This window comes from Perna viridis, chromosome 4 (assembly GCF_037379345.1).
Source record: "Perna viridis isolate PV_CMFRI_1.1 ecotype Kerala chromosome 4, ASM3737934v1, whole genome shotgun sequence".
Lineage (NCBI taxonomy): Eukaryota > Metazoa > Mollusca > Bivalvia > Mytilida > Mytilidae > Perna > Perna viridis.
In genome coordinates, this window is record NC_142448.1 from 3,722,621 (window position 1) to 3,737,266 (window position 14,646).

Here is a 14,646-nt window from a genome sequence, read left to right on the forward strand (position 1 = left end):
TTATAAAAGATGAAGTAAAACTTTATTGATTAGATCAACTATAATATTTATGAGGATGTCATCTTGGCACCATGTTAACATTAATCAAATGTCTCATCGTAGGTCTCCCATGTGGACAATTCTGGAAATTAAATGAATGTATATTGATCAGTGAACTAAATACAAGAATTATGCAAAACATATAAATTGCCATTTCATTCACATCTGAAAATAACTACAAATATTGTGAGCCAGTTTACAAAAAGGAAACCCAGCCAGTCTAACAAAATATTGCCTGCTATATTGTGCATGCAATAGGGTTAGTAAGTCTCGTCATGTGACTCCATGGTTTCGTGACAATGGGTCCTAGTTTATCATTCAAATGTTTAGAGATTTGTCATTTTCAGAGTGTTGCGTTCAGTATATAAAAGCAAAACTTTTTCGTGTAAAAAGGAGCCTGAATCACTCACCTGTTTACGTTTTGCCTTTCAAGGGCAATAACTCTAACAAAGAGTTGTACGACAAGTTTGATCCCCTTAGGCCTTATCATAAGGATCATTTCAGCAATTAAAAAGTTTCATCCTATCTATCATATTTGTCAAGATACAAAACAAGAGGCTCCCAGGAGCCTGAATCGCTCACCTGGATAAATTTTGTCTTTCAAGGGCAATAAAGTTAACAAGTTGTCCAAAGATTTTGACACATGAAGACACATGTAGGACTTATCATAAGGATCATTTCAGCAATTGAAAGTTTCTTTCTATCTATTATAGTTCTCAAGATATTGGCTGAAAACTGCAAAAAAAACCCATCATTTTTCATCTTTCAAAGGGCAATACCTCTTACAAGGAGTCCCCTGAAAACTTTGATTGCTTTAAACTTTTGAAGGCCTTCTAATAAGGATCATTTCAACAATTGAAAGAGTTTGGCTAAACCTAACAGATATATGTGAAAAACTACTGTCTGACCCCCATATTCTATATTAGTAACAGTGGTCATGTTTTCAAAAGATAAAAAATCCCCACATCATTTCCATGCAGGATACCCAAAGGAACATTCATACCAAGTTTGGTTCCAATTGGTCAAGTAGAGTCAGACAAGAAGATTTTTGAAATAAATAATATTAAAAATAGCAAAATCCATCGAAAAAGGGCAATAACTCCAACATGGCTGACATGTAACAGATTGACCCCAGACAGATTTCATCATGCTGAACACTTGTACCCTATGTCAGAATCTGACTAAATTTAACAGTTTTTGAGATAAATGCGCAAAACTTCTGCCTGACCCCGGTCACGTAGTGTCTGAGGAGAAGATTTTTATCAATTTAGATTCTAAGATCAGAACTGATATAGCAGTCGCCAGAGCCTTTAGATTTGTAAAGCCTGATAGCATCTGCAATTATCTTACACTACCACAATAAAATAGTCCCATTGGCATATCCCAGTTATGTTCAAATGCAGATAAATAGGTCCATTTTATAGGTATGTCTAATATATGAAATTTAATTCCATGTTATTTACGTCAATAAAAAATTCAATGAACAACCCTTTCTGCGAACTTAACTATGCTGATTAATTAGGATTGTACATATGTATTAACAACAATCCAACTAAAAATAGTTGACCTCCAATCTCTTATCAGTACCTGTTTAGTCCTATGCATTCAGTCATTCACTGTCAATATATTCAAGTTTTTCTATTTATTTTTAGACGCATACTATAGATAGAAATGAACACCCTGTAAGACTATAAAGAGTTGAAATGCTGGAGCTACATTCTGACATTTCACCCAGGCCCTGGGATTCAAATATACTTACAAAAAGAGGGCAGTGGTTCCGATCAAGAAACTTATATAATGAAAGGGGTTCCATGCTATCATTTGCCACTCATTTTTTTGCCAAGTGTTTTACAAAAGAGTAGCATAATTACCGAAACCATCACGCACAGTATCGTGTATTTTTATTACGGTTTCTGCCTTGTGACATCAGAAACCCGGAGATGACAAATAAAAAAATTAATTTTGCTTGAACGATGGCATAGGAATTTTGATGATAAATTTATCGGGAATGGTGTCAGTCTGTGGTCTGGTGATATTGCTTCTTTTAATAATCCTTCTATTGGGCTATTTTGACCTTGTGTAATGGAGCAAGAGTATAGAGCTGCTGGTGCTTCAGTGCATGGCTAGAGTTGTCTTAAACATACATAATTGTTGAAATTGTATTCTTAGACTTCGGTGTTTATGTTAATGTATGTGTGTCTGGAACTAGATACCTATGAAACTAAGCACTTAAAATGACACATAGATGTCTATACGATAACTTGTAGCACTAGAGCTATAAAGCTCATCAACTGAGGAGAGGGACATGTATCTAAGGACATGATTTATTTCAATGATTGTGGGGGCTTAAATTTGGATGTTTGATGTTTGACAGTTTTGACCTGGAGGATGATAAATTAAAATTTTCGACTTGAAAATATTTAGAAACTGGAAAAGGCCAACTAGTAGTTTGTTGTTCAATTACCCAGTATGTTGGAGAGTTTTGTGTTCATTTATCTAGGTGTTCCATGTATTTACCGTCATCGAACCTGAATATTACGTAAAGTGGCACACTGCTTCAATGCATTATGCAATTGGCGTGTTCTTTTTGTAATGTCCTTCGTAATCAGAATGCAATTAGATGATTATTTGAGGCGTAAAATTTCCAACAATCAATATAAATTGATTCAGTACATGAGAACTTTGACTTAAAGAAATAATATTAAAAATATTTATAAAAAAAAATGTTGAAAAGGGCAATAACTCCAACATGGCTTATCAGATTAAAATGAAACTTTGACCACAGATAGATCTCATCATGCTGGACACCTTTACCCCTAAGTGATAATTTGGCTAAACCTAACAGTTTTGGAGATATATGTGAAAATGAACATTCATACCAAGTTTGGTTACAGTTGGTCAAGTAGTGTCAGAGAAGAGTTCTGAAAAATTGTAAATGACGGACACCAAATGATGGCAATTTATTTCGAGTTGATGAAAGTGTTAAGAAAAAGCGTAAAATAGAAGATTTTGCATTGTAATATAGCGTTCCAAGATCCTGGAAGTAAACAATAAAACCCACACTGGTCTTCAGATTTCAATACATACTACGTCAGAAATTCAGGTAAGGAAAATGAAACTAGAATGAGACTTACACACCCTACACCCTAACTAAACCATTTCTGTCAAATTAAGTTGTATTGTAAACAGGAAGTAGATAACCAAGATACCAAATAGTTCCTCTAACAGCAGCTGAGATATCTGTGATGGATGGATGAACTGATGCCTGGACAAGGTTATTGCAGCATAACCCCACTCTAATGATAAAGGTATAAAAAGAATAGCCTTAAAAATAAGTAGGATTATCTTCCCATTACATTAAATTTTTTTTTCAAACTTACCCAGAACTCAGAACCAAGTCAAACTTACCCAGAACCTTAGAACCAAGTCAAACTTACCCAAGGCTGTTCAATCTCTCCCATGTGTACTACTGACAAAAAACCTAAGAACCAAGTCAAACTTACCCAGAACCTTAGAACCAAGTCAAACTTACCCAAGGCTGTTCTATCTCTCCCATGTGTACCACTGACAAAAAACCTAAGAACCAAGTCAAACTTACCCAAGACTTTAATCTCTCCAAAGTGTACCACTTACCCAGAACCTTACAACCAAGTCAAACTTACCCAAGGCTGTTCTATCTCTCCCATGTGTACTACTGACAAAAAACCTAAGAACCAAGTCAAACTTACCCAAGGCTGTTCTATCTCTCCCATGTGTACCACTAACTGAAACATTATGTAATATCATTTAAATGTTGACAGAGATCAAGACAATACTGGAAAGATCTCATACATGAATGTTCCCCAAGGATCCACACTTGAGGATATCTGCTTGTAATTCAATTGTTTTAAAGAAGGCTTGTAAGGACTTTTTATTTTACATCATTAATTTTGGATTCATATGATGTATTATTTCACAGAAGAACTAACCAAAGCTGTAAGCTGTTTTTTAGCAATGCTTAACCCCTTTCAGATAAGCTTATAGAACAATGTTGTCTAAAGATTAGAGTTGTAACAACAAGAAAATGGTGGCTGTCATGGGCTTGATATGGTGTGTCCATGTCTACCATGAAGACCAGACATATCCCATTTATCAGTAGCCTGCATATAAACACAGGTGTTTCCTTGCAAGGAGCAAATACCTTAGATATATGGTGGGACCCTGTAATTTATTCTTAATTTATTTTTCCCATTGGTATCTGTATGTTGACTGACCAGCATCCCTTTAGATTTAATACCAATAGTTACCTCTTATCAGCACTTAAAGAAAAACTAGATTGCTATATGTAGATATATATCAACCACTGCTTGTGCAGAGGAAAGTCAAAACCCAAAAATACAACTAAAGACAAATCGATAATAATAGCAAGGACATAGTTCACTACAAACTGTGGTCAGTTGAACTAATAAGGATAATTCTAAATGTAACAAAATGTGTCTTTACTCATTTACATGTATATTTGGAATCATCAGAATACTATCTTTCAAGGTTTGAATAATTAACAGTAAACAATATTCACCTTTCTCATTTCAGCTTTATTAAGAGCTGTGCCAATCATGATTGATTTGCGACAGGATCGGGATGCAAACATGGCTCTTATTCTAGAGGGGCGACACATCACTCCCTGTAATAATGTATTCGCATTCAGTTTAAAATGAATCATTCAAAGTTGTTATTTTACTTCCTATTTGATGCGATTACCTTAGAAGGGACCAGTAGCATAGTTAGATTTATTTCTAGCTTTAACCAGAGGAATCATATATTCAGTAAAAGGTTAAAGGTCAATTTTGACCTTTTTTCTAGTGTTATGCAAGCAGAATAAATAAGAAAGATAAGTATGATATAAGTATAGACTCTGATACAAAGAATTATAATCATTAATTAATTGTATGAATAACCAGTTGTAAAATAGCAATAAGCTGACATTACAGTAAACAACTTATACTTACAGGAGAATCTGTCAGCATAAAGATCAATTCTTCAATATCTACAAACAAGTATATACTATGTGTGATGACTTCAACAGAGAGTTTATTGGTAATAATACATATTGTTAGTATTATTTTAACAAAAATTTGCAATCCAGATAATTTTTGTTTATCCCATTGTCATGTGATATGATATGTATTTCCAATTTTAAATATATGTACAAACCTCTTTTTGGTTTGCATCAAATTTCCTGAGTACCATATTTTCTGGACTACAAGTCGTATTACAAAATACAATAAAAAATAATTGTTTTTTGCAAATTTTGTTGCAATTAGCCATTAAGACAACACCTTAACTAACTATAATCTGAGCCACGTGCAAATGTGTTACGACATACCGTAAATGGGTATAAATTTGCATATTAAAGGACTGATAACTCTAAAACACATGTTAATGTGTTCCAGTTAAAAAAGACTTTTGTTAACTATCTTCTTGAGTTTGTTTATATATTTTTAAAGATTTCAAATCCTCGTATTCATTCATAAAGGATAGCACCAATAATCAATAATGTTTCAATGATCGATTTCAATCGCCAGTTTGACTGTTTGACAGTTTTCGTTAATAGCAGTTTACCAAAAAAATTGAATTAAAGCAATCAAAAGTGAACTAAACAAATCTAATGAAATGCATTGTGGAAGAACATTTTTTTCTAGAAAAATTCTTAGATAAGTCAAAGTGGTCGATAACTCGAGGCTGACACTTTGCTGAAAAAAATATTGACTTATAGTCCGGAAAATACTGTACTAAAATTACCTGAAGTAGTAAAATTTAAACCTTAATAAATATAGCTTCATATGTTTTCAATATCTTAAAAATAAAATAACAGATATTGAATAGGTAAGAAGCTATACTTATATGGGTGTCAATGTGTAATCACTAGCTTACATGTATAACATTACTCCAGATAATATTCACCCATAGTTGAGCAATACCCCTATATTATCAAACATGAATTCCATCATGTAACTACAATCCATGCAGCCTTCAATCTATGATAAGTGCAATGGTCAAAAGATCACCTTTTTACTTTTGTTATGGTGTCAAAAATGCTTCAGAGTATTGAACTAAATTACTGTGGACAGAAAAGTGTTTAAAAAACATTCATACTTACCATCCTTCCCAAAGGTCCAGTTTTTACTTACAGGTGAAGAAATTAGCTTCACACGCCGTGTTGGGTCTGCTAAAAAACAGAAGTCAAATAATATATATATATGTATGGTTGTATCTTCATTAAATAAATCCCCCCAAAAATAGCATGTTTAAAATTAGATTGCTGGCTTAAACCACCATAAACATTATGATCAAAATATGTACAAAGTTCAGCTATTACCAAGATTTTTTCTTTCATAAAGGTAAAGTTATCTTTTATAATTATATAACATCTGTGAATACACATGCATATACAGGCATCAGTTAACTTTAACTCGGAGAAGGTATTAATCTATGGCTTGATTTACAACCATTTGGCAATCGTGAACTTCTGGCATGATCACCAGGCTTATGGGGGAGGCAAGCTACCTATTGCCCCCCACTTCTTACTGTGATATTGAACCTGCCTTATACTGAACCTTATTATGACATTGAACCAGAGATTGAACCTTGTGACATTGCGATATTGAACCTGATATTAAACTAATTGTGATACTGAACTTTATTAAGACATTGAGCCTGATACTGAACCTTATTGTGACATTGGACCTGCCTTATACTGAACCTTATTATGACATTGAACCAGAGATTGAACCTTGTGACATTGTGATATTGAACCCGATATTGAACCTAATTGTGATACTGAACCTTATTAAGACATTGTTGTGACATTGAACCTGCCTTATATTGAACCTTATTGTGACATTGAACCTGATATTGAACCTTATTGTGACATTGAACTCTACTGTGACATTGAACCTTATTGTGACATTGAACACTTCTGTGATATTGAACCTTATTGTGACATTGTACCTGATACTGAACGTTATTGTGATATTGAACCTTACTGAACATTTTCAAACAGATGAGTTCAATAATATTTAAGTTGTTGCACAAAAACCACAAATCATTAGATTTCAATGATGGCATATTTTTAATGTGTAATTGTAAACATGAGGCTCCAGGTAACCTTAATTTCTAACATGCAGTGCACACAAGTTTTTTATATACAAATGAGCACTGGACAACCAAGATTTCACCATCAAAATTTTTAATGAACAGATAAATGTCAATATTTTATACTACATGTATCCATAAATAGCTTACAAATTTTATTCTTAAGCTGAAATGAAGATTCATGAAAACAGTTAAATTGCCATGTAACCATGTGCATAGTATAATTTAGTAGCCTGGTGTGTTGTATATAAATGATTGAGTATTATTCAAATTTTTGGCAATAATTTTCGTTGTTAATGGTAGGACCCGTATCCAATACCAACCACCTACACATTTAAATGCAAAAATTGATATTTATATAATAGTACAAGAAAAGTTATATGTATGCATTAAAATGACACATAATTTTGTAGCTGAATGACTTAGTTTACAAATGCAAAACTGACACTAAATACTTATTTTTATAGTTAAGTTAGGAAAAAATACATGACTGATATGATATTTGAACAAGTAAAAACAATCCATAAATAAACATGAACAGACTTAATTTCACCTCTGTTCCGTCCCAGTTGACTTCAATGTTAATAAAAAGTAGCGCAGCATGTTCGACACCCTGAGTATAAGCAGAGAGGAATGTAAGCCAATATATGTTTAACTAAAGGGCTTTAATGGAAACTTTGGGTGTCCCCATCCATCCACTTAGCCACTTGAGGCACATAAGATGTGTATTATTTGTAAAAGCCTTGAGGTCAACAATCCTATGAAGTTCAAAAGGATTTGATCTTTAAAAATTGGCCAATCAAAATCTTTAATAGCCTCTGAAGGCTTTCTCGTTCAATTATGTGAAACCAAAAGTTACAAGAGACATTCCATCTGGCATTCCTAACATTTTTATTAATATCTGAATATCAGTAGTATCTAAGGAAATGATGTCTAATGAAACTAATAACAACAAACAACTGACAACAAAGGATGTCAAGTGAGAATATAAGCTCACATCCACCTGAGTTTGTAGAGAGCTAAAATAGGTACATCATAATTATTTATCCCTGTTTGACCATAAGTAATCCACATTACTTACTAAAAAGAATTTACATTCACATATAAACCAGCTCCAGACATTTCCTATTATTATTTTTGTGGCCATATTAAAAGTGTGACAAAGAAAACTTAACAACATAAATTAAAATATTTTTAGAAATTAAGACAAAACATACCTTCTTCGTCTATAATAAAGTCAAAACCATTCTTCCGGAACACCTCTATATTTTCCATCAGAATTATCTCATTACTTGAGGTCAACTCTAAAGCTTGTGGACTGAAAAAAAACATTGCATTTACCAATATCCAAAAATTAATTGATTGGTTGATTGATAATGAGTTTAACATTGATGAACAGCCCAAAGGTAGGAATACAATCCCACTTGGACACATTATTCTGACTCAAATCAGTCATCACTCTATTATCTTAAATACTGCAAGCTTGACAGGGAAGCTGAAAAGCCTTTGGTGTGACTTGATTGTACACTGAACGCCAGACCTCCCCCACTTGAGGGGAGCATGCCACCCTTAGACCATGGTGTGACTTTATTGTGGACTGAAGCCAGACCTTCCCCCACCTGAGGAAAGCATGCCACCCTGAGACCATGGTCTGACTTGATTGTGGACTGAAGCCAGACCTTCTCCCACTTGAGGGAAGCATGCTACCCTGAGACCATGGTGTGACTTGATTGTGGACGGAATGCCGGACCTCTCCCACTTGAGGGGAGCATGCCATCCTAAGAACAACAAAGTAGTTCAAGAAATTAATATTTGTTTCACTCTCTGGTTCACTTAGAATTTGTTTCTTTCAATGGCATAATTTTTTTTTAAAGGAGTTTTTATCTGTATAATAATGTGTCACTAACCACCTAGTTTGTCAGCTGGTGGATTGTTATTTTACTCACTGTATGTGTATTTGAGTAACTGTTTGAGGTTTTGAATTTCTATAAAGGCGTTTTCACGCTCTGAACTTTTTCTACTGTAAACAACAGTTTTTACTCTGTTTGGCATCTATTAGGTGAGTTTCCTACTACCATATTTTTCTACGTATAAGTCGAATCGCCAAATTTTGACTAAAATTGACGAAAAAAATATAGATAGGTTGAATTTGCCAGTTTAGTCAAGGGTCAGACATGCATCTTAGGTCATCGATGTCTACATACTGTTGGACTCAGCTGAAGTTTTCCAAATCATATTAATCAAGGGAAGTAACTTTAAATGATATAATTAAGTTTGTTAGTATTTTTAATAAAGCGTATCTTGTAAATGAGTTTTATTAGTTTTATTTAAATCTGTATCAATTGTTATAATATTGAAACCCTAAGATTGTAAATATCCAAAACTGTCCAAACTTTTTCCTTCAAAAACCCCTTCATCATATGGGCATCGCCGGTTAGATTTTGAGCTATTTCACTTTGTAATCCACTTATTAAATTTAGCATGGTAAAAAATTGACTTACTTTCACTTTCACAATGAAGTCAAATTGTCATTGAAAAAAGCCCCTTCAACATTGAAAATTTATAAAACATTGCAAAATACTTTTAAAAGTCACCCTTTTTCAGAAAATGTTTTATCAACAATAGATTCTTCATTTTTAATCACTATAGCAACCACCAGTTTCCATTAATGTCATCCCTAGCCAAAAGTGTGAAACTAAACTAAACTGTGGAGTGCTGGCGTAAATGTTTCTTCAAGAGTTTGTTTATATATTTTAATGGTTTTGAAGAATAGCACTTAGGGTTGACTTAATATAACATTGTGGTATTCATTCATAAATGGGTAGCGGCACTGATCAATTATTTTTTTTAGTTCAATTGATTGCCAATTTGATTTGCATTGATGGCTTTTGTTTTCCTGTGTGATTGCAGTTTACCCCATGAATGTAAACAATCAATTCTAATGAAATCAGTTGTAATTATCAACTTAGAATCCAAAAAATATGGTACATTTACTCACTGTATAAGTTTTTGATTCTGTATGACAGTGTGTTTTTGTAACATCTCAAAGTTGTATTTCTCATCAGTAGCATGCTGATCCACTATAAAAAGGTCATCTTTCAATTTGGTAATGATGAAACCAAGATTAAACTAAAAGTCAAAATAAAAATTATAAAAATAAAACTTTTTAAACTGACAATATTCTAAATACATGTATAGTACTATAAAATAACACACACACACACACACACATGTAGAAAACAAAAATATAAGTTTCTAAACTCTACATTATGAAAATTTTCATTTCATAATATAACAAGTAGCTCAGAAATATGCTCTACATTTCATGTTAATTTCATAACAAAAAAGAGGCTCCCAGTAGCCTGAATTGCTCACCTGCTAAATGTTTTGCCTTTCAAAGGCAATAACTCTAACAAGCAGTTGTCTGACAATTTTGTCTCAAAGAAGAATTTGGCAGGAATCATGAGGATCACTTTATCAATTAAAAGATTCTCTTTATCTATTATTGTTTTCAAGATTTTGGTTGAAAATTGCTAAAAATATCATTTTTCGTCTTTCAAGGGCAATAACTCTAACAAAGATTTTACCAACATCTTTGATTTCTGCATACTTTTGTGAGCTTTATCATAAAGCTCATTTTAGCAAGTAAAAATTTCTTTTTGTCTATTAAGACATTGAGTGAAAACTGTAAAAAATAAACACAATTTTTCACCTTTCAAGCACAGTAACTCTATCAAGGAGTCAATTACAACTTTGACTTAATGTAGAATTTTGTAGGTCTTATAATGGGGATCATTTCAACAATCCTTTGTTTTTGGATATATATGTGAAAAACTACTGCCTGACCCATATGTTCTATTTTTGGTAATGGCGGCTACGTTTTTCCACGAATCAAAAATCCCCACATCAGTTCTATGTAGGAATATTCATGCCAAGTTTGGCTCCAATTGGTTATGTAGTGTCAGAGAAGAAGTTATATTTCAAAAAGACGGACAATGACAAAGGATGCCAAGTGATGAAAATAGCTCACCTGGCCTGGGCTAAAAATTATAAGGGATGATTTTACGAGGTCTACAAACAAAGCGAAAATTGGCAAAATCTGAAGTAAATATACAGTAAAAAAAAGAATCATTATGGTAAAATCCGGATTTGAAATAGCGGAATTCTGGTACAAAACGAAAAAAAATCTCCCCTGAATTATGCAATGAAAAATACAAAACAGAACAAAAATCATATACACATGATAGCTATCACTCCTACATAAATCTGTATCTTTTAACTTGAAATATATCATTATAGTCTTACCTGTCCTAAAATCTCCATTTCTTTAAACATATCCTTCCTGTAATTAACATCATTGATCTGAATTATACAGGTATTCTTACAGAACAACTTATCAGTAACTTACATGTATTCTTACAGAACAACTTATCAGTAACTTACAGGTATTATTACAGAACAACTTATCAGTAACTTACAGGTTGTTATAATTGATTACTTCATTTCATCTGTGTTTTGAGTTATCAGGAGTTCAAACATTTCCGGATTTTTCTTGTTGCTGGTCTGAGTTCAACCTTACTGTTAGACACTGCTTACTCCCTACGAAGTTTTATTACTCTTTGGACATTTTTCAACTGCTTTCAGAAGGTTATGTTAATTTGTAGATATTAAAAATACTGCCTTTACTTTTAAAAACTTTCAAAGTTAGAGTTTGTTGTCAATTATTTGTTTTCATAACATTTAAGCTGATTTCAGAACATTCTCAAATTCCAATCAGTACTATATCTTCAATTAAGACTACCTAATTAGTGATTACATGAATATTACCTGTATTACCTACAATGACATTTTGATTAATGATAGGGCTTTGTAATAAACAGCTTTAATACCAAGGCTGACAAAATGGTTGGCGAGTTTGGGTAAGTGAGGGAATTTCTCGGAGATTTATTACTATGCAGACTGACTATTGAGTTTTAGTGTTCAATAGCCCATGCAGGTCCGGGTGTCAAAAGAATAGGCCTGCAGCAGCACTAAGCTTGTTGTAAAAGGTGACTAAATAGTGCTCAGAAACCTAGCCGGGGGCTAGGCACTCTGTCCACATAGCAACTGGGATGTGTCCACCAGGTGGTGGAATGGGGTATCCCTGGCGTGTTACATGCTGGGGTTGTCAGGCTATAATACGGAAAACATAACTGCAAACCACAGTGGTGCACCGTGTTGGGAAAGTTGCCACGTTCCTAGCACGTTAAAGAACCCTGCTGTGGTATTCAATAGGAGTAGGAACCTTTACGCTCCGCCACAGGAGGCTAAATTGCTGAACCCTACCCATCCCCCACTTTTGACTTATGGCAATCGAAATTTGTCGACCCTATCATCCTTGTGTCCCATCCAATTTTTCATTTGATGTTCATTTTATCATCCATTTCATGTCCATCGTCTGAATATGGCCGAAATATTGCTGCTCGGACGTTAAACCCCAACAATCAATCAATCAATCTAGTGTTCAAGAAACCCAAAGTTATCTATATTGATTATACAGGAGAAAATTTTGGTACTTTGAATTGTGTTTGAGTAATCTCGGATGTTTGAGCAAGTGAGAGTCAACTGTATGTTAGAGAAATGGCACCTGCAAAGGTCATGAATTTTGTTATAAAAAATATGAATTAAATGTTAAGCTCATAATTGATAAATTGTTTGGTTGTATTAGGTTTGACCAATGTATAAATTCCTGAATTTTTGCTGGCAGAAAGAAAAAAAAAACCATTGATTTCATAAGACAAACCAGTGTAGAGGTATTCAGCAGTTATTGAACAAGAATATCCATATAGGAACCTTTGAAACAGCCTATAGAAAATTGTTAAATGTTAATTTAGTTTTAACATTTTTCCTAACAATGGCTATACATGTCATCAGCACATTATTTGCAAAGTGTCTTGTCTTAGATATTGACCTATTAGGTAGATATTTTACATACACATAGTTTTATATTCCTTACTTTACATACATTCATTTACATAAGTTCAGGTATGAACTAGAATTAACTTTAAAGAACAATAGTATTGTACATCTATGAAACATTACATTTTTTTTCAAATACTCACAATTTAAAGTCCTACTGATGTAGACCTAAGAAAATGAAAATGAGTTAAGCAAATCTTAGTTTAGCACAATAGTCCTACTTAGGCACAATAATCCTACTTAATTTCTTTCTGTAGTTCCTCTTCAGCAGCTGTGTTATCTGTTGGTGATATCTTGGCCCTGAATGATCTACAGAAATTCTTTCCTTCTGACCCTAAAATATGTACAGATACCAAACAATATTCACAACATTTACAATGTTGCAGACAGAAATTCCATATTTAACTACATTTATGCAAATGTAACTCTCTACAGAAACTCTCAAAACTTCACCAATTTTTCAGAATTGTATTTAACTAAAAATTTCAACAATGTATTAAAATTTATACCATGTAGCAGTTCAAATACACTAAACAAGAACTCTCTCCTCCAACCTCTATTTTAAAAGACTTTTGAAGCTTGCATAAAAGTGTGTTTTTACTATTTTGGATTTAGGTTATACCTTGGTGTATTTTGTTATATGTCACTACATACTTTATTTTTTTGGACACAGGTATAGCTTCGCTTTTTACCCTTTGACATTAAGGACGCTCTTCTATGGAAAAGCAAGTCACCTGATCGCAGTTCTTTTTCCTGATTGACCAAATACTGATAACTTAGTGGCGTTTGAAAAATCTGTATCGAAAATTTGGATTTGCATTCGCAAAAAAGCTTTATCGGAACCTTAAATATTGTATGCCATGTGTTATCTTCTTGAAAGAAATGTAGAAACTTAGAAGTAAATGAACAGCTGCGCTAAGAGCGCAAGATACACTCGTCCGTAAGAATAGCTGATGGCATAAATTTTAAAAAACAATAACCTGATTTCTGATTACCAAAAAATTAGTCTGTATATATAGTGAGCAAAGTTTTTTCTTCAGTTATTCAAAAAGCATAAATGATCTTACCACTGTTTGACATGATGAAAGTTTACAATAGCATTTAAAAGGGATTCTTTGTTTTTGAACTAGATAAAACTATAATAAACTACAGAATTGAAAACTGGACAAATAATTCATTATGTAATAATATTATTATGAGGTAAGATCTACAGTTAATAGTACAATTCCTTCTACTTCTACTGTAAGGAAGTCCATATTGCCTTGTGGTCAGAATAATAAGTTTCTAGGGTACCACTCTGATAATTGTCAGTATTCATAAAAATCAAATCTATTGTAGAATTGAAGTTGTTTGTTGGTCCCAATATAATACAGCTTTTCAAAACTGTAAGTAAGTAGCAATCTTATGTTGTGGAAATTACATCAGATTTGGCAATAGTATAAATTTTTAAGTGAATAAAGTTCCGTAACTCTGGAATGACAAATAAAATATTCTTCGAAATCAAAAGGGAGCTTT

The 14,646-nt window shown here is 33.1% G+C and overlaps 1 protein-coding gene across 8 annotated transcripts in view; it reads right to left on the reverse strand.

The window, feature by feature from the left end:
- The window catches only part of LOC148618483 (mismatch repair endonuclease PMS2-like), a 78,925-nt gene continuing 64,279 nt past the window's right edge, over positions 1-14,646 (reverse strand). For 6 of the 8 annotated variants that reach the window (XM_088577483.1, XM_088577482.1, XM_088577480.1 and 3 more), the window contains 9 exons: positions 13,372-13,465; positions 11,479-11,515; positions 10,172-10,302; positions 8,391-8,491; positions 6,179-6,247; positions 5,028-5,065; positions 4,598-4,702; positions 3,768-3,803; positions 1-121 (listed from right to left, as the gene is read on the reverse strand). In XM_088577483.1, the coding sequence (XP_088433609.1) occupies positions 59-121; positions 3,768-3,803; positions 4,598-4,702; positions 5,028-5,065; positions 6,179-6,247; positions 8,391-8,491; positions 10,172-10,302; positions 11,479-11,515; positions 13,372-13,465 (674 nt within the window). In that variant the 3' untranslated portion in view covers positions 1-58. Of the gene's footprint in view, positions 122-3,767; positions 3,804-4,597; positions 4,703-5,027; positions 5,066-6,178; positions 6,248-8,390; positions 8,492-10,171; positions 10,303-11,478; positions 11,516-13,371; positions 13,466-14,338; positions 14,515-14,646 lie in introns of those variants that run through there. The other 2 variants (XM_088577484.1, XM_088577486.1) reach the window with 2 other exon arrangements.